Raw genomic sequence first — 25768 nt, 5'->3', positions numbered from 1 at the left:
CCCCTATACAGTACCACCTATGAAGATACAGGCCCTGCTGTCACTTGGTGAGGCGGTAAGGCCAAAGCACTGGGTCACGCCGTAAGCAAACAATGAGCTGTGATATGTGCAGAGAGCACTCTGGCCAGAGGAAACCTGACCCACAAGCTCCAAACCGAAAGATGATGACATGCAGCCTAGAGCCAACCAAGAAACGCCACAGCAGCTGGAAGCAAAAGCCTGCCAAAAAGCCACACATAAATACTTCAGCCCTTTGTTTAATAAACGAGATTGCCTGCAAACCTCCTAGTCTTTGTTGTTGACTCTGCGTCTACCCATCCCCTGCCCATGGGTATCAGAGACTGCGAGACCCCAGATAAAGAAGATCTTGGACTTCCTATTCTCCAGAAGTTTTAAGAAACAAACAGCCGTCACTGATGGAGCTAATTACTCTTAGGTGTTCTGAGCGGTACACAAAAGAGGATGCAGCCCATGTGTCATTATGTGCCTACAGTTCTGCTATGCGAAATTTGGACTGAATGGCCTAGTCTACAGCAGGTTTCCCAACTTCAGTACTTTCCCCCCCTTTTTAAACTAGGGCTGGAGGGATGGCTCCGTGGTTAAGGGTACTGGGTGTGATTCCCATCAACCACATGGCAGCTCATAAGCATCTGTAAATCCAGACCCAGATGATCTGATGTGTTCTTCTGGCCTCTGTGTGTACCAAGCATGCCTGTGGTACACACACACACACACACACACACACACACACACACACACACACACAGGTAAAACACTCACATAAAATAAAAGATCTAATAAAGTGACATGTATTGATCATGGGTACATGTGTGTATATGTGTGGGGGTGTGCAGGTGTTACAGCATGGATGTGGAAGTCAGGAGTCTACCATGTGGGTCCCAGGGATCAAACTCATGTTTGGCAGGAAGTGCTTTGCCTGCTGAGCCACCTCACTATTGCCTAAACTTCAGTAGCATTGACAATGGGATCTAGATAATGCTTAGTTGTGGGAAGTCGTCTAATTCAATGTAGAATGTCAATAGCATCCTGCATGTTTGAACACCAGACACTGCCTATGTCTACTACAGAAGGAACAAAAATACTCCCCCACTAAGAACTACTGGCCCAGAATATTGATTCTCTGTGACAGCCACACCTATGTGTATATCTATTTTTATAGGCATATATGTTTACAACTATCATAACTAGCTCCATATATGTATATATGTATATATATATATGGTGCATGTGACTAACCCAGGGCCCCACAAGCATCAGGACAGTACTCTACTACTGAGCTGCACTCCTAGGGCTCCAGAAAATATTTTGATTAGCTTATAAAGACATTTAAAACATTACATGATAGGCTAAATTAATATTTATTTATTTATTTATTTATTTATTTATTTATTTATTTATTTATTTATTTATTATGTATACAGTGTCCAGAAGAGGGCACCAGATCTCAGTGTAGATGGTTGTGAGCCACCATATGGGTGCTGGGAATTGAACTCAGGACCTCTGGAAGAGCAGCCAGTGCTCTTAACCTCTGAGCCATCTCTCCAGCCCCAATAGGCTAAATTTAAAAACAAGCACTGAGATGTGGAAAGGAGTTTAAAATACTCATTGTAAACCACAAAGACTGTCATGATGACTATGGCTATTTCTCTCTCTCTCTCTCTCTCTCTCTCTCTCTCTCTCTCTCTCTCTCTCTCTTTCTCTCTCTCTCTGAGGCAGAGTTTCTCTGTGTAGCTTTGGAGCCTTTCCTGGAACTCACTCTGTAGTCCAGGCTGGCCTCAAACTCACAGAGATCCACCTCCTCTACCTCTTGAGTGCTGAGATTAAAGGCATGCGCCACCACCGCCTGGTGACTGTGGTTATTTGTAAGTGGGCCATAAATTTATCTTAGTTTTCCAAGAGAGAGAGAGAGAGAGAGAGAGAGAGAGCGCAGAGACAGATAGACAAGACAGACAGGGTTTCTGTGTAGCCCTGGCTGGCCTCTGACTCAGAGATCCACTTGCCTCTGCCTCCTGAGTGCTGGGATTAAAGGTGTGTGCCACCATATGTGGATTATTTTTTAGATTTCTAATTAGAATTAAGTGTATGTTGTGTGGGTTTGTGCATGTGAGGGCAGTGCTCTATGAGGCAAGAAGAAGGTGTCAAGCTGGGCAGTGGTGGCACACACCTTTAATCCCAGCACTAGGGAGGCAGGGGGGACAGGTGGACGGATCGCTGTGAGTTGAGGCCAGCCTGGTCTACAGAATGAGTTCCAGGACAGCCAGGGCTACACAGAGAAACCATGTTTTGAAAAGCAAAAAAAAGTGTCACATCTCTTGGAGCTAGATACAGGTAGTTGTAGTGTGAGCCATCTGATGTAGGTGCTGGGAACCAAACTCTGCAAGGGCAGGATCAATAACTGCTGAGCCATCTCTCCAGTTCACAATCTTTGTAAAAAGAAAAAAAAAGTCATTTGGCCAGGCAGTCGTGGCTCACACCTTTAATCCCAGCACTAGGAAGGCAGAGGCAGGCGGATCTCTGTGAGTTCGAGGCCAGCCTGGTCTACAGAGTGAGATCCAGGACAGCCAGGGTGGTTACACAAAGAAACCCTGCCTCAAAACAAAGAAACTGACCTGTTGGGGCTGGAGAGCTGACTCAGTGCTTAAGAGTACGGGGCGCTCTTCCTGAAGATCTGTGTTTGAGTCCCAGCACCCACACATTGGCCCACAACCATCTGCAACTCCAGTTCCAAAGGATCCAATCAATTCTTCTGGTCCCTGTGGGTACTGCACTCATATAGTGTACTGACATGCATGCAGGCAACACACACACACACACACACACACACACACACACACACACACACACAAAATAAAAGCCCCAAATAAACTGACTTACAGACTGCAGAGAGACAGCTCAGGAATGAAGAGCATTTGCTGCTGCTGGTGTTGCAGAGGGCCTGAGTTTGCTTTGCAGCACCCACGGTAAACGGCTCATGACCACCTATACTCCTAGTTCCCAGAAAACCATGCTCCATGCTGTCTCCTCAGGCATGTGCATACATCTCTCTCTATGTCGTATTCTCTCACTCTTTCATTTATTAGACAGGGTCTTACTCTGCAGCTCTGCTTAGCCTGAAAGTCCCAATGTAGTGCAGGATAGCCTTCATCTGGAGATCCTCCTGCCTCTGCCTTCTGAATGCTAAGGCCTACACCACCCTGCTCAACACAGGCACATAAATTAAAATAAAATAAAGAAATGGACTTGTTTGGGCTGGAGAGATGGCTCAGAGGTTAAGAGCACTCCTTGTTCTTCCAAAGGTCCTGAGATCAATTCCCAGCAAGCCACAGATGGTAGCTCACAACCATCTACAATGAGATCTGGTGCCCTCTTCTGGCCTGCAGGGATTACACATAATAAATAAACAAATCTTTAAAAAAAAAAAAAAGAGCATTTTTTCTTGCAGGATCCAGGCTTAGTTCTTAGGAAGCACATGGTAGCTCCCAACTACCCCTAACTCCAGTTCTAAGGGCTCCAGTGCCCTTCTGACCACTGTGGGCAACAGGCATGTACATGGAGTACATGTATACACACATGTATGCAAAATACCCATAAAATAAAATAAATAAATCTTAAAAATATTGACTTGTAATTTTGAATTCTGAGGGTTTTTTATCTTAAAATTTTTTTAAAAATAAGTTTTATTTTATTTATTTATTTATTTATACAATTTATTTAGTTATTGCATATACAGTGCTCTGTCTGCATGTATGCCTGCACACCAGAAAAGGGCACCAGATCTCATTACAGATGGTTGTGAGCCACCATGTGGTTGGTGGGAATTGAACTCAAGACCTCTGGCAGAACAGCCAGTGCTCTTAACCTCTGAGCCATCTCTCCACCCCTTATCTTTAAAAATTTTATATTATGTGTATGTATGTTTTGCCAGTAGGTATGTCTGTGTATCACATGGTCAGGAGAGATCGCTGAATTCCTGGGAACTAGAGTTACAGATGGCTATGAGCCACCATGTGGTTGTTGGGAACTGAACCTGGGTCCTCTGGAAAGGCAGCCAGTGCTCTTCACTGCTGAGCTCCCTCCCATGTTCTAATTTCTGAGTTTTTTTTTTTTAAATATATTTCAGATACTAGATCTTAATCAAACAGGCGTCTGTAAACATGTTCTTCAATTATGTGGACTTGTTTTACTTTCTGAATTGTATATATAATTGTGCATAAAATTTTAAAGCTTTTTTTTTTGAGATTTATTTATATCTATAGGTGTTTTGCTTGCCTCTGTCTGTGTACCACGTGAGTGCTGTGCCAGCAGAGGCCAGAAGAGGGTCAGGTCCCCTTAGAAGTGGTATAATAAACAGTTGAGAGCTACCGTGTGAGTGCAGGGAACCAAACCTGGTCCTCTGGAAGAGCAGTTGGTCCTCCTGATCTCTGAGCAATCTTTAAATTCTGATGACGTCCAACTTTTCTCTTCTGTTGCTTGTGCTTTAGGAATAATTAACTCCACTGGGGACTTCAAGGCCATAAGGACCAACTCATGTTTTCTACTAAAAGTTTCAGCCAGGCAGTGGCGCACACCTTTGATCCTGGGGGGGCGGGGGAGGCAAAGGCACGTGGATCTCTGTGAGTTTGAGGCCAGCCTGATCTACAGAAAGTGTTCTAGGACAGTCAGGGCTACCCAAAGAAATCCTGTCTCCAAAAAAAAAAAAATTTACTAAACCAGATCTTGATTGGCTTGAAGTAGCATACACATTGAAACCAGTGGAATTTGGAAACCGTAGGGAGCTGGAAAATGGATTGGAAGGAAAATGAAAATTGGTAACAGGTCTGCTAAATATTCAGAGGGTATAGTTACCACCTTCAGCAATGGCTCAAATTAAGCTAAGGAACCCTGCAGATGAGCTTCTCTCTTTGGTCAACAGGTGGAGCTCTAAGGAAAAGAACCCGGGCTACAATACTATCTGATGAACTGTGAGATCACAACTAATATTCAAGTGGTAAAATGGCTAGGAATGATGGCAAAAAGTTAGAGCTGGGTGTGGTGGCACAAGTCTTTAATCCGAGAACTCAGGAAGCAGAGGCAGATGAATCTCAGTTAAGGGTAGTCCTGCCTGCAGGGCTAGTTCCAGGCCAGGACTACACAGAGAAACACTGTCTCAAAAAACCATAAAAAAAGTTATTTACTGTTCTGCTCCTCTCTTGTAAAAACAGTAAAATAGCTATTTGCTTTGTTATTGCAGATGAACAGACATAAGATGAACAATCATATGACTTAGCCCACTGGCAAGGAAAAGAACTAGCAGGTCTAATTCAGTAGGCTTACTTTTTCTAAAAAATTACTTATTTATTTTATGTGATTGGTGTTTTGCCTGCATGTATGTCTGTGAGAGGATTTCAGATCTTGAAGTTACAGATGGTTGTGAGCTGTCATGTGGGTACTGGGAATTGAACCCAAGTCCTCTGGAAGAACAGCCAATGCTCTTAACCACTGAGCCATCTTTCCAGCCCCACTTGTTTTTTTGAGACAGGGTCTCACCAGGTAACCCCTGGCTGGCCTGGAGCTTGCTACGCAGACCAGGCAGATTTCAAACTCACAGAGCCCTCTGAGTGTTACCTCTGCCTCTTGAAGGCGAAATTCTTCTTAGTTCAAAAGCGCACAGTGGATGGTGAGGGAGACTGTTGCAGCAGAACTGAATCGTGTCGCTGAGTGCCACTGCCACTCTGGGACCGGAGCCTGGTGGACTCAGCATGATTTTCAAATAAGAGAGCTTTAGTGGAATTAGGCGTTGTGCTGCCAGACAGATTTCTTTTTTTTCTTTCTTTCGAGACAGGGCTTCTCTGTGTAGGCCTGGCTGTCTGCCTCCGGAGGGCTGGGCCTAAAGGCGTGTGCCACCACCATGCGTCTGACCAGATAGATATCTTCTCTCTTCTCTCTGGCCTCTGTTTAACATTTCTTTATTTGAAGTTTGGAGTAAAGACTCCACAGCCAAGAGCACTGGTTGCTTTTACAGAGTACCCACTTTTGGTCCCCAGAATCCACAAGGCAACCCCAACATCTGTAGCTCCAGTCCCAGGAGATCCCCTCTTCTGGCTCCCTTGGCACACCGTGCACAGACAAAGACTCAGGCAAAACACCCAGACACTCAAAATAATAATAGTTATTTATTTGTAACTTTGTTTTTTTTTCAAGACAGGCTTCTCTGTGTTGCCTTGGCTGTCCTAGAACTCCCTTTGTAGACCAGGCTAGCCTTGAACTCACAGAGATCTGCCTGCCTCTGTCTCCTGAGTGCTGGGATTAAAGGCAGGTGGTACCACCACCACCCAATAATAAATTTTTTTTTCTTTTATAATTTAATTTTACATATCAGCCACGGATTCCCTTGTTCTCCCCCTTCCCGTGCCCCCCCCCCATTCTCATCTCCTCCAGGGCAAAGACTCCCCTGAGGATTGAGTTCAACCTAGTAGATTCAGTCCAGGCAGGTCCAGTCCCCTCCTCCCAGGCTGAGCCAAGTGTCCCTGTATAAGCCCCAGGTTTCAAACAGCCAACTCCTGCACTGAGTACAGGCCCTGGTCCCACGGCCTGGATGCCTCCCAAACAGATCAAGCTAACTTGATCAAACAGATCAACTGTCTCACTTATCTAGACGGTCTGATCCAGTTGGGGGCTCCTCAGCTATTGGTTCATAGTTCATGTGTTTCCATATTAATAAATTTATTTTTATTTTTAAATATCTGTGTTATTTGTGTTTGTACATGTGCACGTGTTTGTGCACATGCATGTGAAGTGTCTGGGCCTGTGCTATGTAGAGGTAAGAAGAAGGCACTGGACCCTCAGAACTGAAGTGACAGGTGTCTGTGGGGTTCCTGGTTTGTTCCATATATGCTGGGACTGAATTCCAGTCCTCAAGACTGCACAGCAAGCAATATGAACTCTGCATTATCTTTCCAGCCTTCTTTTCCTTCTATTTTATCTTTTTTTTTTTTTTTTTTGGTTTTTCGAGACAGGGTTTCTCTATGTAGCTTTGCGCCTTTCCTGGAAGTCACTTGGTAGCCCAGGCTGGCCTCGAACTCACAGAGATCCGCCTGCCTCTGCCTCCCAAGTGCTGGGATTAAAGGCATGCACCACTACCGCCCGGCCTCCTCCTATTTTATCTTAAGAGATAAAGTCTTGGCTGGGCAGTGGTGGCACAAACTTTTGTTCCCAGCATTCAGGAGGCAGAGGCAGGCAGATCTCTAAGTTCAAGGCCAGCCTGGTCTACAGAGTTCCAGGATGGCCAGAAATACACAGAGAGACCCTGCTTGGGAAACAAAAACAAACAAACAAAGGAAAAACCAAGTAGAACATGCACTAAGGTCATGCACTACTTACAGCAATGGGAACCAGCTTGTATGGTGACACCTGCTGCGGGTGAGTTCTTCACTCAAATGGCAATCCAACCCAAGCACACCCATCAGAACAGCCATTAGGCCAGCCAAAGCGTCTCAAGCCAGAAATGCAGTAATGGGAGATTTCCAGATTTATGCAAACATCACTGAAGTAAACAAACTGGTGGGGTGACATTTTTGCTTGTTTTGTGACAGAGTCTTTCTATGTAGCCCTGGCCAATCTGGACCTTGCTATGTAGATCAGGCTGGCCTTGAATTCACAGAGATCCACCTGCCTCTGCTTCTTGAGTGTTCAGATTATGTGTATGTGTGACGATGCCCAGCTTTTGCCAAAGTTTTTGCATGGCACTGACCTTGGTGAAGAGACAGAGCACAGGACACACTGATTTTAAAGTCACTTTATAATTCTCAAGAGGGCTAATTTCTGCCCAGAAGAGAAATAACAACTGTTCGTGAGGACATGGAACAAACTGGAATGATGGGAATAAAAACAGTCTGGTTGGAAATAGGAAACAGTAAGGTAGTTTGTTGAAAAATTAAACATGCTGGATGGTGGTGCACCCTTTTAATTCCTAGCACTCGTAAGGCAGAGGCAGGCAGATCTCTGAGTTCAAGGTCAGCCTGGTCTATAGAGTGAGTTCCAGGACAGCTATGGATACAAACACACACACACACACAAAACCGTTTTGAAAAACAAACAAAAAACAAAAGAAAAGAAACTGAACATTGAGTCTGACAGGACTTAAGACCTTATGAAAAGGCATTCCCTCATGTAAGAACACAGCAAGAAGTTGGCTGTCTGAAAGACAGAAGAGAGCTCTCATCAGAAATTGACCATTTTGGCAACCTGAATTGAGTCTGAAGGCTGGACAACTGTGGGAAATAAATTTCTGCCAGTTCCTGATCTATGAAAGACAATGACTCTCCTTAGTCCTAATGTGTGGGCTAATGAGTGTTCACCTGGCCCATCTGGATGTCCTGCCACAGGAGAGGTCTTAGGCTTCTACATACATTCATATGCATCTTCTTGTTTTTTCATACCGTGTGTAAATATCTTATTCCATGGTTTAACTTAGTTCTCAAATATCTTATGGTGTGTGATATGCCCTCAGTAGAAACCGTATTTCTAATCTCTGCATTTGGATCTTTCTAGTGAGACACAAGAGCATGGTCTTTCTCACTGTGCTGGGCAGTGGTAGTGAGCCATGGCTCTCAGGCACAAGATCTTAAAGGTAGCAACTGATATACACAGTAGGCCATGCTGCTAAATCCTCATGCTTAATAGGTTAGGCCTAAACATTCATCATCAGTGCACAGTGTTTCCAATGACAGGTATGTTGCAATGGAACCCTATCCTGGGTCCAGGAGCACTCATAATGAACTAGGTCAGTAAACACTGTCATCATCTGGCATCCTGAGCCTTCTTCAGCAACCAAAACTGTCTAAATTAGTTGTTGTTCCAAAGAGAAACAACACTAATGAATAAAAGATCAATCTTCAAAGAGGCAGATTTATTTTGCCTTGCAAGGCATTGAGCATGTCTTGAGATATTCACTAAACATACTGCATAAGTTAGATAGATTCAACTATGAGGTTACTACAGTGGGCATATGACCTTAAAAGGCACACTGAAAATGAAGAGCTCGAGTTTTGTGATCTGACAAAGAAATAATTTCAATAGCAGCCATACCTCTGATGTCAGTTTCCCAGCAATCTGCATTCTCTTAATCTCTGCAGGAGATTTAACTAGCCGGAGGCGCTGTATCAGCTGCTGGACACTCCGAACCTTGTTCTTGCTCCTGGCTTTGGCTTCAGTTAGATGCTGCATGTAGTCTGAGTGAAGCTGTGTATGAGAAGGCTTCATCCAGTCATACCAAACCATGCTCGTTTCAGCTTAAAATGGGAAGCCAAAAATAAGTTTAGAACCAACAGAGCCTGAAGGTCTATCTTAGTGGTAGAATGCATGCTTAGCACCAAGAAAGCCCTCGGGTCAGTCTCCAGCACCAAGCAGTGATATACAATAAACTAACACTGGCTTGGGTGTGATGTCGCATTGTTATAATCACACACCCAGAAGGTGGAAATCAGAGGATGAGGACTCAGCTACATAGCTAGTTCAAAGTCAACCTGGACTACTTGAGATCTGCCTCAGAAAGCTACAGGGAGAAAAAAATCCCTAACATCAGAATATAAAATAGTTCAATGGTGAAACATAAATGAAACATAAACAAACAGAAAATAATAATAAATATGTTAAGCAAGACAAAGGTATAAAATCTGTTGTGTGGAATCCTGGAAGGCTGAGTGACACTTTCTCAAGACTGAAGCATCTGATAGGTTTGACATGAATCATTGGAAAGGTCATTCTCTGAAAGCTCTGGGATATACACAGCTTTCTACCACAAAATGTCACTATTCTTATGAAAACGACAGGTGGAACTAAAGCTTTATTTAAGTTTGAATTTTGATATTTTTTACCTTTTTTTTTTTTTTTTTCCGAGACAGGGTTTCTCAGTGTAGTTTTGGTGCCTGTCCTGGATCTCACTCTGTAGACCAGGCTAGACTACACAGAGATCCGCCTGCCTCTGCCTCCTGAGTGCTGGGATCAAAGGCGTGCGCCACCACCGCCCGGCCTATTTTTTAACTTTTAAAGAACAAATGTAACAGTTGTTCTTTCCTATCACAGCTGACTCAGAGGCATTCCTGAATTATGGTGCATAAAAGTGACAGCGATCAGCTAATGACTTTCTGGTTAAAGAGTCCACCCTTGTGTAAAATGGTCTGGGGACAAGCTAGCATAAAGTAGGTCTCCCAGTTTGGAACAGTTATTCATTGTATCTATCATTTATTTTGTTGTAGGATCTAAAAAGACAGTCTTATCTGTCCCTGAGACTATGCTCTAAGGGCTCAGAATGAAAATGACATATACTGCTTAGCAGCATGTGTATAATTCATCTTTTTGCTAAAAGTAGGTCAAAAATGACATTTTTTAAAAATTTGTTTTTGGTTTCTTGAGACAGGGTTTCACTGTATATACTTGACTGCCCTGGAATTCATTGTGTACACCAGGCTAGGCTATCCTGGAATTGATTGAGATCCACCTGCCTCTGCCTCCGGAGTGCTGGGATTAAAGGTGTGCGCCACCATACCTGGCCAAGAATGACATTCTTAACTAAATCTGTAGGACTGTATGATTAAAAAGTACATTGGGCTGGGAGGTGGTGACACATGTCTTTGATCCAAGCACTCCTGTAGGAAGAGGTAGGTGGATCTCTGTGTGTTCAAGGACAGCCTGGTCTACAGAGTGAGTTCCAGGATAGCCAGGGCTACATGGAGATGTCCTGTCTCAAAAACAAACCAAAACAAAAACCAAACAAACTAAACCAAAACAACAACAAAATCAACAAAAAGTAGACTGGGCTACAATAGGGGAAGAATTGAGGAAATTCTGACTGGGCTTGCATTATGATGTGATAGGCCAAGCATTTTTTGACCTGGTTTCTCTGTGTAGCCCTGGCTACTACTCTGTGTAGTCCTGGAACTCACTTTGTAGGACAAGCTATCCTTGAACTCACAGAGATCCCCTGCATCTGCCTCCTGAGTGCTGGGATTAAAGGCATGTGGCTCCAATGGCCTGCCATTTGAAAGATAAAAATGCCATTAAGTGTACACTGCATGGGAAGTACTAAATTACAACAGTATATGTATCAATTATTTAAAAAAATTAAACCATCCCTATTACTTATTTTCCGTGTATAAAAATCAAAGCTCAACATTTATTGGGCTGGTTTTCTATGACAGTGCTGAAGTTGGAAACTGAGGCCTGGTACATGCTGGACAAATGATATACTATCAAGACACAATTCCAATGCAGTTGTAAACTTGTAAATAAATTTATTAGATTCTGTGGTGATATTTTGTTTGTGTTTTAATAAATATTGCCTGAAGATCAGAGAAAGGAGATTGCAACTAGAGGCCAGGCAGTGGTGGCACACATCTTTAATCCTAACACTTGGGATCTCATGCCTTTAATGCCAGCACTAGGGAGGTGGAGACAAAGTGATGTGTCTGAGTGGAGAGGGAGTGTAAGTTGGGAGGAGACAGGAACTCAGTCCCTTTCAGGCTGAGGATTCGGTAGAGGTAAGAAGTCTTTCTAGTGGCTGGCTGCTCTGCTTCTCTGATCTTTCAGCTTTTACCCTGATATCTGACTCCGGGCTTTTATTATTAAGGCCAATTAGGATTTGTGCTACACCAACACTTCGGGTATCTGGTACTTTTACCCATCAAACATTAAGAATAGTGGATAAGCTGGGCACAATAGCGCATAACTTTAATGCCAGAGGCAGGCAGATCTCTGTGAGCTCCAGGACAGCTGGGGCTATATAAAACCCCGCCCCCCCCCATAATCCCTCCCCAAAAAAAGGAAGAAAGGAAGAAGAAAAAAAGCTGGGTTTGGCAATGCCTTTAATCCTAGCACATGAGAGGCAGAGAAAGGCAGATCTCTGTGAGTTCCAGGCCAGCTAGAGCAGCAATGAGACTCTGTCTCAAAACAAACAAGCCAGCAAAACCCCGAGCAAACAAAAAGAATAATGACTAGGAGCTAATGAGACAGACAGCTCAGTGGGCAGAGGTGCTTGGCTGGTAACTTCCGCCTGACCTCAGGAGCCCAATAATGGTGGGAGGAGAGAACTGACTCCACAAAGCTGCCCTCTACCTTCCACAGGTATGCTGTGGCATATCTGCCCCCTTCCCACATCACACACACAAATAATAAAAATAAACTTTAAAGAAACAGTGGATTAAAAAAAAAAAAAACAGTGATGAGAAAAAAAGAAACAGTTTCTTTCAAGAAACACATGTATTGTGAGGATTTAACTATACGTGGTTAAAACTAAAACAAAGTTTATGTGTAGGGACGTTCTGACTGGATATATGTATGAGTACCACGTTTGTGTCTGGTGCATGCAGAGGCAGGAAGGGGTGTTAGATCCCCGGAGCTGAAGTTAGGATGGTTGTGAGCCACCCCGTGGATGCTGGAAATCAAACCTGGGGCCTCTGGAAGAGGAACTGATCTTCCACGGAGCCACTTCTCCAGCCCCAGGTTAATTCCGACTGCCAAAGACGACAAAGGCAGCAACTCAGGGAGACACGAAAAGGCCGGAGAGAAAACGCCTTGTGTTCAGTGTCCATATGGTTCTCAGCTGTAGCCCAAGACAGGCCTCATCATTTAATCCAGGCTGATCTTAAAACTGGCGCAGAGTTGGGTGATAGCCGGAGTACACTCTTAATCCCAGCACTGACTGATTCAAATTCGGCCTCCTGTGGTACACACCCATAATCCCAGCATTTAGGAGGCAGAGGCAGGTGGATCTCTGTGACTGGCCTACAAAGCAAGTTCCAGGACAGCCAGGGAAACCCTGTCTCAAAAAACCAACCAATCAACAACCAACAACAACAAAAACCTTTCAGAGATCCTCATGTCTCAGTCTCCCTGAGAGTTGTGATACAACACATGCCACCACATTTAGCAATAGCTTTTTATAAAAGAAACGCTACTAGGAGAATTATTTTAGAAAATTAACAACTATAGGCCAAGGAAGGCCCGAATCCTACCTTGGCCTGCGATTTGATTTTACTAGCATTACCTTTCAGTTTGGGTACCAGGTGTTGAAATTCTTCCAGGGTGTAGGCTTCATCCACCCCAGTTAGGGCTATCGCTCCATCTGTGCCAGACCGAGGGCCATCCCACAGTTCTCGACCAGGGTCTCTCCGAGGCACAAAAAGCATGGCCTTATGGGATGGCAACTGCTTGCCAGAGAAGCTCTGAAGGACCAGAATGCTGTCAGGCTCTTGGAACCCACAGAGATAGAGGAAATTGTTGTCCTGGTGGAATGTGTAGGGGATGTCATTGCTCATGTAGTACGTCGGGTTAGAGAGGACCACCACTGTGTGGTCGGTCCCACTGTGCTCCTGTGCTTCCTTGTGGATCAGAGCCATCAGCTTGTGTCTTCGAAGTGCGTACTCCACCTGGGACAGTCCTGGTGTCACCTCCCCTAGAGACAGACAGAAAAAAGTCATGGGATGCTTTGAATGGCTAGAATGCTAGAGCACCTAAAATCGTTAACATCAGAAGGAGACATCCACAATCATTTCTTTAATTGATGATATCGCATACAAAGAATTAAGATAATCCAGGTTTTTATTTCACTGCAAATTGTAGTCAAATGTGATTAAATCTGAAAAATTATTATGACCCTGTAAGATTTTGTACAGATTTTTGGTTTCTTCTATTCCTCTAATTAAGTGTTTATCAAGCATTATTTTAAAAAATATTTATTTATTTTTATGCATATTGGTGTTTGCTTATATATATGTCTGTGTACCACGTTTGTGCTGGTCCCCTCAAGAGGCCAGAAGAAGGTGCTAGATCCCCTGGACTTGAAATTACAGATGGCTATGAGCCACCATGTGGGTGCTGGAAACAACACCTGGGTCTTCTGCAAGAGTAGCCAATGCTCTTAATGGCTGAGCTGTCTCTTCAGCCTCTTATAGAACATTATTATGTGCGAGGATACAGTCAAAGCTTCCCTGAAACTTCAATATGTTAAATATATTTTCATACATTATTTCTGTATGACTTCCCTGTAAAAAGGGTAATTTCCACAAGGACATAGATTTTTGTCTGTTCAACATACTACCAAGGTACAGAATAATTAGAATATAGTAGACTCTTGATAAGTGTTTGCTAATAGTATGTAGTTTTTTTTGTTTTTGTTTTTTTTTTTTTTAAAGATTTATTTATTTATTATGAATACAGTGTTCTGCCTATATATACACTTGCAGGTCAGAAGAGGGCACCAGATCTCATTATGGAGGGTTGTGAGCCACCATGTGGTTGCTGGGAATTGAACCCAGGTCCTCTGGAAGAGCAGCCAGTGCTCTTAACCATTGAGCCATCTCTCCAGCCCCTAGTTTTTATTATAATAGTTGATAAAAATTTTCCTCAATTTCAAGACCTTAAAAAAAAAAAAATCTTGGGGCTGAGAAGATGGCTGAGTGGTTAAGAGCATTGACTGCTCTTCCAGAGGACCTGGGTTCAATTCCCAGTACCCACATGGCAGTTCACAACTGTCTGTAACTCCAAGATCAGACACCCTCACACAACTGTCTGCATGCATGTTTGCTTGCGTGCAGGCAAAACATCAATGAACGTAAAATAAAAATAAATCATTAAAAAAAAATCTCTTTTGAATTTCTAAGGCATAATGTATCTTTTTAGTAAGACCTGTCCCTTTTATCCTGTATTTACAGTGAGCGAGGCAAATCCACTAAAAGCCAGGGTAATACTATCCACCTGTTGAGGCTGTTGTAGTTCTTTTTGTTCCCTTTACATTTGAAATTAATTCACTTACTCATTAACTTACTTGTGTGAGTGTGGGCATGCATGTGCCACAGTGTGCATGTAGAGTTCAGAGGACAATCTGCAGAAGTCAGGCTTTTCCTTCTACTATGCTGGTCCTAGAGACTGAGTTTGGGTTGTAACAAAAATCTGAAAACCTTATTCAATTAAAAATATGTATAATAAAAATCCTTTTCACTTTTATTGATGAAATTGGCAATAAATAAAAGGAAGTAATTTAGGACCTACAGGCTAGTCTCAATCAATCAAAGCAATAGTGGGCCGAGAAAGATGACGAACCAGCCTACTTCATTTTAAGATTAAAATCCATCTTGTGACAAGGTCAAAATAAGCTCATGCCTGTTTTCTGTAAAACTTGGATTTGACCAGGTCTAGGCCCATTTTCTGGAATTTGACATGTTCTACACCTTATACCCTAATCTCCACTCTAAGATGTTCTGCCAAATATTCTGAAATGCTCTGCCAAGTGCCTATGTAACCCAAACCCCTTGGAAATTCCCTAGCCTTGCAGTGTTCTGGGCTCTATGAGCCCCACTTTTTCCTGTTTAGTGCTATTTTCTCAAACCCCACCTGAGGGAGATAGCCCTGTATGAAAGAAAATAAAGCTTGTCTATTTTGACCAAAGAATTTGGGTAATGTCTTTACCCTGACTTGGTGGGATTAATAAAGAACCCACGCCCACATCTGCCTCCTTCAGAGACCAAGCCTCCTGAGTCGCCTCGAGTCTGGCAGAAATCTTAACTTTGTACCAGAGCTACTCTGATAACTAGTCATGCTAAGTCTGCCATTGCTACTCAGCATTGGAATTTCCTAGTTACTCAAGCAACAAACGTGTGTATATGTGCATGCATGTATGTGGGTGTGCATGTGTGAATGTGTGTGTCTGTGAAGGGCAAGCAAGGTTTTACTGACAGCTCCCTGAAGCAGGGAGACGTTCTGAGAATGGGCTCCTTGTAGATACGCTTCCATAAAAGCAGAGACTGATTAGAATTTGAACTTCTAATCCTCCTGCCTCCATCTCTAGAGTGCTGGCGTTATAACCATGTATCACCACACTCAGTTTTCAGGGTTCTCAGGCACGCAGGGCAAGCAGTCTACCAACTGAACTATACAGCTCCCCGCTCCCCACCCCCCCACCCCCGCCTCATTTAAAGCATTTCTTTATGAAATCTAGTTTCCTAAGAACGATTGTTTGAGAAGTCTTTACAATATTGGCTATACTTTTCCAAGTCTAGTAATTATCTACAGTTTGGAATAATCATTAGCTTCCAAAATCTCAAAGCAGTAGAGTAATAAATCACAACAGAAAGCTATGAAGGAAAGGAGCCTTCTCTTCATCTGGAGGGGAGTACAAAGCATGTAAAGGAATGACCTCTGTACTCTCTCAGTAAACTTGGCGGTTGCAATGGCCTTTGATCACAGAACCAACAGTCAATCTGGCCTGAATTTCTTGTGATAAAACTATTATGTCTGAGTAGGCATTCTGGCATTTTGTAAAACTGTAATTATTAAGGATTATAGTTAGCATTTTATCTTGTGGGATCAATTAGAGACAAAGGGGCCCTTCTACTAACTTTACTGAGCCAATCAAAAGACTAGAGGTTGCACAATCAATTCTGACTGCAGCCACGAAGGAAGTGCCTCCAAGACAGTTAGGAGTGGGTCTTTTAAGAGAGCAAGAAGAACGTTCTTCACGTTTTGTTAGCCAAGCAGAAAACCCAGAGAAAAAAAGAGCAACAAAGACCAAAAATGGATGGGAAGATGGAGATTTATGCTGTAATCTAGGTATGTAATTTAATTATTTCCCCAAACTACATTTAAGGTGGCCTATTCTGAAAATAATTGTTTAATATTAGATAGTTTTTACTGTATACAAGGTAGTTCATGAACTGATTATCAGTCAGAGAATGAGGAAAGAAAAAATTATTTTGTATTTCCTTCATAATGTGAGACACAGGCTTCTGAAAAATGAAATAATACTAAGATTTCATTAGCATATATTGAGCAAAACAAGAGACAGAAAGGGTACATATCATATAATTCACTTATAGGGCAACATAAACAGGCACTGTGATCTTGAAACCAGAGGAATGGTTTCCTATGGAAGTGGGGGTTCACTACAGCAGGGTTCAAGGGAATTGCCTGGAGCACTGAACATGAGTTATATCTTTTGTCTGTGTGTGTGTGCACTCGACAGAGCACTCACAGAGGTCAGAGGACAGCTCTGGGTTTGTCTTTACCTGTCACGTTGTTTGAGACAGGGTCTCGTTTGCTGCTGCGTGTACCAGGCTAGCTGGCTCACGAGCTGTAGCACTCCTGGGACCCAGTGCATCTGGACTTTTCATGTGTTCTAGGGAGTCAACCCCGGGCCTCCTGCTGTGCGGTAGCACTTCGCCCATTCGGCCATCTTCCCCACCCTCCTTGTGATTTTCCAGACAAGCTTTGCTAACCAGGTTGGCCTCAAACTTACTGTGAAGTGGAGGACCTTGAGTCTCCTGAGTATAAATTTTAAAAGATAATAAAATGTTCTACATATCGACCAAGTTTTTAGGTTATATTGGTGGCCATCTTTGCCAAAACTTAATTGTAGATCTGTACAACTCACTGAACCTAAATTTTATCTGATTAAAAACATACATCAGTCTCTAAACTTCCATATTAAGGGAGACTTCTTTCAGGGCTGGGGATAGAGTTCAGCACAGAATGTTTCCTTAGCATGAGCAAGGCCCAGAGTTCACTCTATGGTATACCACCCCACAAAGAGCAGTAGCACAACAACAACAACAACAACAACAACAACAACACACACACACACACACACACACACACACACACACACACACAAAATAAACCAACTTCCCCAAACTGAGTTGTACTTCTTTTTATACAGCATGTGAGACTGAAAATATTTCTTGATTAGAAATTTTAATTAGAAATATTAAAATAAATAAAATTTAATTTAAATATAACTTGATTAGATTATTTTCCACACTCTGTCTTAAGTATGGTTAAGAATATGGCATTGCCGGGCGGTGGTGGTGCACGCCTTTAATCCCAACACTTGGGAGGCAGAACCAGGCAGATCTCTGTCCAGCCTGGGTTATAGAGTGAGTTCCAGGACAGGCTCCAAAGCTACACAGAGAAACCCTGTGCTGAAACACAAAACAAAACAAACAAACAAAAGAACAAAACAAACAGAACACAGAATATGGGCTGGGGGGTAGCGGCGGTAGAGCACTCGCCTAGCATCAGTATGCCTAGTACCCGATGGCCCCGGTCAATTCCTCAGCACCACCATGAAAAAGAAAGAAAAGAGGAGGCAGCGTTTGGTGCATCGGATCCCTAGTTTAGCAAATCACTCACCTGGGAAGAGCCTCAGTTTCCTCAACTATAAAACAAGTAATAAATAGTGTGCACTTCACAAAGTTGTCAAGAGAAAAAACAAGTTACCAAAACACAACAGTAAGTACAAGCTGTTAAGTATTACCAGAATTAAGAATTGACATTTTCTAGGTGTGTGGTATAGTATACAAGTGATCCCAGCACCCAGGAGGTTGAGAAAGGAGAAAGCTATGAGGTCAACCTGGGCCACACAGTAAGATCCTGTCTAAAAAATGACAGGCATATTTGCTTCTATAATTCTAGAACCTACCTAGCAGCAGGATTTGGAGAACAAGGTTATCCTTATGCTAGCTAGCAAGTTCAAAGCCATTTTGGTCTATATAAAACCAACCCAAAACCAAACAAACACTTGGGAGGCTGTTGTCATGGTAATGCAATGACAGGCAGGACTTGGGAAGATTAAAACTGACCTGAGTAGCCACTGTTCATCTCCAAGTGATCGTGTGTACAGAAGCCTCAGGTGGTTGGTTTTCTCACCCAACAGCAATAGGTGAGAAGGGGCCATTCAGGGGTGTGCTGGCTAAGGTTTTTTTTTTTTTTTCTTGCAGTGGGGGTGGGATGGAGGAGGTGGGTCAGCTTAACAGAAGTCAGAGTCATCTGGAAAAAGGGAACTTCAATCGAGAAAATGCCTCCATAAGATGGACCCATAGGGTAGTTAAGAACATTTGTTGCTCCTTCAGAAGGTCCAGGTTTGATTACCAACATCTATATGGCAGCTTGCAACCATATGTAAGTCCAGTTTCAGGGGATTAGTTTGCCCTTTTCTGGCCCCTGCAGGCACTATATACGTGTGGTGCATAGACACACGAAGGTAAAATAATACACACTTAAGTAAGTAATAAAAAAATGAAATAGAAAATTTTTACAATTCAGCTCTGGCTGGCAGTGTACAGAATTCTAGATGCTAGTTAAAATATAAAGGCAAATTGAAACTTACAGTCAACATGAATTAGATATATAGGTGAAAACTATAGTCTATCCACCAACAAAGCTATAGACGTAAAGAACATATACAGTGTACCGTCTTTGTTTTGGATTCAGGGGGTAAATGCTGTTGTTCAGTGGAGAACACACATATAGTATTTATGAGGTCCTGGGTCTGGTTCCTAACAACAGGAAAACTAATTTCAGGGGATCTGATATCCAATGCCCTCCTCTGACCTCCACAGACACCAGGCATGCATGTGGCGCACATATATATGGAGGCCAACTACTCACACACACAACATAAAATAAATCTAACAACAACAACAAAACAGGTTGTGGTGGGTGTGGTGCTACACACCTGTAATCCTAGCACTTGTGGAGGTGAAATAGGAACATCATTCACCAGGTCCAGGCCAGAGAGGCTACAAAGAAAAGTTAAAAGCAAACACCATGACTTACTAACCCCTTCCTTTCTAACCCTTAACGATCTTGTGAGGTGCTGAAATCTGATGAAGTAGGTCTATGGGGTCCTGGCATGTATATTTTCCTTGACAAAGTTCACCCATGGTTCTGACATATTCAAAATGCTTTTGTCATTTCTTGTGCACATTTTAATATCCCCCCCCCCCGGCCCCCCCCCCCGCTTTCTTTTTGAGACAGGGTCTCACTGCATAGACCAAGATGTCCTTGAACTCACAGAGCACCACCTGTTTCTGCCTTCTGAATGTTGGGATTCATATATTTATTTTATTTTGAGACGGTCTCACTATGCACCTCTAAATGTCCTGGAAATCACTCTGCAGACCAAGGTGGCCTTGAAATCACAGAAATCCACCTGCTTCTGCCTCCTGAGTGCTGGGATTAAAGGTATGTGCTACCATGCCTGGTCTTTTCAGATTTTTAAAAAGACTTATTTACTTATATTTTATGTGTTTAAATGTTTTGCCTGTATGTATGTCTGTGTACCACATGTGTGCTTGGTGCCCCTGGAGTCCAGCAGAGGGCATCAGATATTCTGGGACTTGAGTTTCAAATGGTTGTGAGCCACCACGTGGGTGCTAAGAATCAAATGCAGGTCCTCTGGAAAACGGCCAGTCCTCTTAACTGCTGGGCCATCTCTGCAGCCCAATATTTCTGATATTAAAGTTAATTATCTTTAACAATTTATTTTAAAAATGCACTTCTTTAGGTGAGAACTTACTTAAATTACATGAAAGATGGGTTTGTAACTGACTTAGAAACTCTTAAGGGGAGACAATTTGGGAGAGTGAATCTATAACTCAACAGTATTCTTTTGAGTAGTGGAATTAAAAGCAACTAGAGTATGCTTTTCTACATTCTATATTCTTTGTCTCATGTATAGGACTCATTTAACAGGAGAGACTGACGTGTTCTGCTCAAGTTGTAAGTTGTAGGTATTATTACCATTAACTATGTCAGATGTGAGACCTTTTGGAGCAAAGTTACAGCTGACAAAAATGTACTCTTTAGGTTGGCCAGTTAGACACCAGTTTTTCAATTTTTTTTCTTTTAAAACAGGGTCTTGCCGGGCCGGTGGTGGCGCACGCCTTTAATCCCAGCACTCGGGAGGCAGAGGCAGGCGGATCTCTGTGAGTTCGAGGCCAGCCTGGACTACCAAGTGAGTCCCAGGAAAGGCGCAAAGCTACACAGAGAAACCCTGTCTCGAAAAAACAAAAAAACAAAACAAAACAAAACAAAACAAAACAAAAAAAACAAAAAAAAAACAGGGTCTTACAATGTAGCTCTGGTCATCCTGGAGCCTGTTATATAGACCAGGCTGGCCTCGAACTCACAGATATGCTCTTCCCTCTACCTCTAAAGTGCTGGGATTAAAGTTATGTGTCATTACTACAGTTTAAAACAGAGTTAAAAAAATGTGTGTATGTCTGTGTGTGGGTAAGTATACATGATTCATGCTTTAGATGCCTTTGCCCTGTAAAATCTGCATGCTTAATAGCATGGCACATGGTCCCTTTAAACTTTATGACATTCATGATCCTGTTTTATGTATGTATGCATGCATGCATGCATGCATGTGCTTGTTATGTGCCTACACTACTGATCTGTGCTCCTAACACAGTACTTTGACCAGCCACATCCTCCAACCCTAGGTGCTCTGATGACTGTGAAGAAGCAAATGCAAACTTTGTGGTTCCCACATTTAAACTGTGAACAAGAAGAGAGGAGACCAGACAGACGAAGCGTGCATCTTCACTCATGGAAAACTACTCCAAGTACTATCTCTCTCTCTCTCTCTCTCTCTCTCTCTCTCTCTCTCTCGACAGCGTTTCTCTGTGTAGCCATGGCTGTCCTGGAACTCGATCTGTAGACCAGGCTGCCCTTGAACTCAGAGATCCATCTGTCTCTGCCTCCCAAGTGCTGGGATTAAAGGCATGTGCCACCATCCCCCGCCCGGCTTCTGTTTTTTTTCTTTTTTCTTTTCTTTTCTTTTCTTTTTTTTTTTTTTTTCCCGAAACAGGGTTTCTCTGTGTAGCTTTTACGCCTTTTTCCTGGAACTCATTTGGTAGCCCAGGCTGGCCTCGAACTCACAGAGATCCGACTGCCTCTGCCTCCCGAGTGCTGGGATTAAAGGTGTGCGCCACCACGGCCCGGCTTTATTTTTTTTCTTTTTAAAGGAAATTTTCAAGTTATATGTGATGGGCACTGAGACTGAATATTGATGTTCAAGTTGTTTTTAACATTTTCTCTGAACAATATTCAGATCTGTGGCAAAGGCAAAAGTAAAAAAGTTATGTACATAATGTAGAGAGCCAAGGAATTTAGACATGAAGTAATTTATCTTCACCTGATTGTGAGACTCAAGGCCTGGGAAATGCAGCTTACCACATAAAGAATTTCACCACAAGAAATCAATCATTTCAAAGCTGGTAAAATTTAAGTATCAATTCTACCTTTTTTTTCTTTTAAACAGAAACTATAGGTAGGTCAATAGGGTGAAAAAAAACCTTTAGTATCAATTGGACTGTGCTTACCTTACAGCTTTGAAAACTCTGATTTCTTGTGTGTTGCAGTGGTGAGCTGCATTTCCTGCTGCCGGTGGACTTCCCAGCAGGAAGGAGTTCTATCTGATGGAGAAGCAGCCAAAGGAAGTCCTCACTGAGAGACACACTGGTGTCATTCACTGAGTGGAAACAGTGCAAGAGTAATGTATTTCTAAGGGGGTTCAAATTATGAACACATGCGCTTTCATAGCAACTTACAGACACACACACTTACCTTTCCATGGTGGAAGGAATCAGTCATTTCCCTCAAAAACCTGACTTTTTCTATAAAGCATTTGGTTTTACCCTACTATCCTATCTCTGGAACACTGTTCACAAATGCATCATCGCCTTCCTAAACACAGAACCAAACAGTGTCGAGTCTTAACTGAGCAATTGTGACGGCAGCTCTTCCAGCAGCGTCTCTAGAGACAAAAGCAACCTTCATCGTCTTTTGCATGACCTTTATCAACTGAGTCGGCCACTTCTCATAGCGACAGACATCTGGAAATTTTGTCCAACCTACTTTGAAGTAATTCTGTTAAACAAAATTTTTAAGTGAAAATTTAACATTTTAAATAGAAACAAAAGGTCAACAGAAAATAGTTTTAGAAACTATGACTTAGAAGTTTCGTTTAAAAATTCTTGAAATATGAAGCTAGAGATGGGTCAGTGGTTAAAAGTACTGGCTGGCTGTTCAGGGGTCCGAGTTCAGTCCCCAGCACCAACATGGCAGCTTTCAACAACCTCTAACTGCAGTTACAAAGGATACAATGCCCTCTTCTGGCCTCCAAGGGCAATAGGTATAATATGTGGTACACAGATATACATGAAAGCGGAATACTCACACCTATAAAAAGAATTCTGAAATATATACTTCTTACTGGTTATTCTGAATTATAGTTCATTGCATTTATTGTTCTAGATTGGATGTCAATATAGTACCAGTAGCTCCATAGACTCATCTAAACTTAATTAAAATAAGATTAAAACTTTAATTCCTCAGTCACATTAACAATACTATCAGTTAATAATCATGACACACTACTATTAGGAAGTTTTTTTTTTTTTGAGACAGGGTTTCTCTGTGTAGTTTTGTGCATTTCCTGGATCTTGCTCTGTAGACCAGGCTGGCCTCGAACTCACAAAGATACAAAGATCCGCCTGCCTCTGCCTCCTGAGTGCTGGGATTAAAGGTGTGTGCCACCACCGCCCGGCGGGAAAAAATTTTAATGCATAGCATTATTCTAGACAGAGCATCTAAACAGAAGTGGTTGTTACAGTCAAAAGCCTTACCTGGTCTGAGGAGGTGTGGATGTGTAACTGGGCTGGGCTGGCCTAAGTACCGGTTTGGAATCTTCTTCGGCACAGGCTGAAGGGAGTACCTTCGCTGTAAACATGACATGCATCCTGAAGAAAAAACAAAGGATACAGTGGAACATCTTCACAACATGCACACTATTCCCAGCAGCTTGGATCCTTACAAAATACACATTAGCATTTCTTTCCTCCTCCTTCAATATGTTCATGGCTCTTTCTCTATGCAGAGCTGGTACTGGACCCTAAAACACAAGTTAAGATCTTTACTCCCAGAGACTTGTCTGCTAGAGTAGAATGAACATAAACACAACACAGTATGAGTAAGGGGCTATGACGAGGAGGAAGAGGAGGATGGAGTAAAAGCAAACAGAGTCAGAAAGGAGTTGCGGGGGGGGGGGGGTTGCCCAAGGCTATACTCTAAAATTTGGAAAAACAGAATCAACATTTTAATTGAGACTATGTTAGCTATAAGAAAACAAGTACTTACTGTTTCATTTACTCTTGGAATGTTAGTCTGATAAGAATAATCTAGGAAAAAATGCTTAGTCATAGCTAACACATAATGTGAGCACAGTTAGCATTAATTTAACCATTTTATTTAGGACATCACCAGAACACATGCTAAGCAAGACATAAGAGTAAGATTGTTTGCCCTAGTAGTCAAAATGAAGCATGATGGAGATGAGGCAAGACAGAACATTACAGTGCTATATAATATAAAGAGCTAGACTCATAAACACAGCAACTGTTATATATTAAGATGGGTCCAGTCACAAGGAGAGGCACATGGAGCTGTTCATAACACATATTTGTGTGACTGCAGAAGGTGAGGATGCTCAGACAGCAATCACTCAAGTTACCTCCCCTGAAGGGGAGAAGTGAAAAGTGCTTCATGACGTCATCACAGCAGGCACCGTGTGTACAAAGGTGCTCGGATGGAGAGGAGGAGGGGAGGCAGAGAGAACCCATGACAACGAACTAGTGCTACAACAGGCTACTCCACTAGCAGACCTTTGAATGCTTTACACGGTCTATCCTGGCACTTGGCAGGCAGAGGCAGGTGGATCTCTAAGCTGGAGGTCAGTTTGGTCTAGATCGTGTGGTCTAGGCCAGCCACTGCTACATAGTGAGACTGCGTCTCAAAAAAACCCAAACAAATGAGTTGTCAGAATCAGACACAGAATAACAATTCATACAAATTCATACAGCACTGGATAAAATGAGATTCAAATTTAGGATTATTTAAATTCAAAATCTTTGGACTCAGTCTTCCATCCAGCCTCAATACAGATCTTATTTAATGCCAATGAACCAATCAGTACTGTAAACTCTTGGACATATAATCAGTTCAAAAGGGGAGTATCGTAAATCAGATTAGGAATAGACTATTGTAGAGCCTGGGAAGCATTAACAATGGCATGTATTTGAGAGTTAGGAGTCTGTGTGGTGGATATGTGAGCTGTGGGTACATGTGTGGAAGCCAGAGGTTTATGACAACTGCCCCCCCCCCCCAAACCCCAGCTGAGGACCGAACCCAGGGCCTTGTGCTTGCTAGGCAAGCGCTCTACCACTGAACTAAAAACCAACCTCGACAAATGTCTTAAGTTGCTCTTCCCTGCATTTTTAGAGACAAAGATTCACTAATCCTGGCACTCACCAATTTGGCTAGACTGGCTGGCCAGCAAGCTTCAAGGACCTCTATTCCTGGCTCCATGCTAGGGTTCAGACACACAACAACACACTGCAGATGTGAAGGCATGCTCACTCCTGATCTTCGATCCTGACCTTCAGAACTGAGAGAAAACAAACTTCTGTTGCTTTAAGCTGCCAAGTTTATAGTATTAGTTGTGGCAGCCTCATGGACTAATGCAATGACTTGCTAAACTTTCAAGGCACTGACTGAGAACTGGCTGAACTCACTACAAGTCTGTCTCTGTTCTTTTTTTTTTTTTTTATTTATTATGTATACAGCATGTATGACTGCAGGCCAGAAGAGGGCACCAGATCTCATTACAGATGGTTGTGAGCCACCATGTGGTTGCTGGGAATTGAACTCAGGACCTCTGGAAGAACAGTCAATGCTCTTAACATCTGAGCCATCTCTCCAGCCCCCTGTCTCTGTTCTTAAATCAGGTCCAGGTAGAAAAAGAGCAGGGATTGAGAAATCCTTAAAATTTTTTTTTTTTAAAAATAAACTTTATTATAAAGAATTTACAAATAAAAAAATAATATTTCAAAACGAACCAGACCTAAAGTCTATACATGTCAATGAACTTCTA

At 42.6% G+C, this 25768-nt stretch overlaps 1 protein-coding gene across 3 annotated transcripts in view; it reads right to left on the bottom strand.

Annotated features, from left to right (window-relative positions):
* Xpnpep3 (X-prolyl aminopeptidase 3) overlaps positions 1-25768 on the bottom strand; it is a 51957-nt gene that overhangs the window by 17233 nt on the left and 8956 nt on the right. For 2 of the 3 annotated variants that reach the window (XM_028871207.2, XM_028871209.2), the window contains exons 2-4: positions 23466-23579; positions 13043-13450; positions 9088-9290 (exon numbers count right to left, since the gene is read on the bottom strand). In XM_028871207.2, coding sequence (XP_028727040.1) covers positions 9088-9290; positions 13043-13450; positions 23466-23579 — 725 coding nt within the window. Of the gene's footprint in view, positions 1-9087; positions 9291-13042; positions 13451-22160; positions 22310-23465; positions 23580-25768 lie in introns of those variants that run through there. The other variant, XM_028871208.2, reaches the window with a different exon arrangement.

The sequence above is a fragment of the Peromyscus leucopus genome, chromosome 20 (genome assembly GCF_004664715.2).
Source record: "Peromyscus leucopus breed LL Stock chromosome 20, UCI_PerLeu_2.1, whole genome shotgun sequence".
NCBI lineage: Eukaryota > Metazoa > Chordata > Mammalia > Rodentia > Cricetidae > Peromyscus > Peromyscus leucopus.
This window is presented reverse-complemented; position numbering and strand designations above follow the sequence as displayed.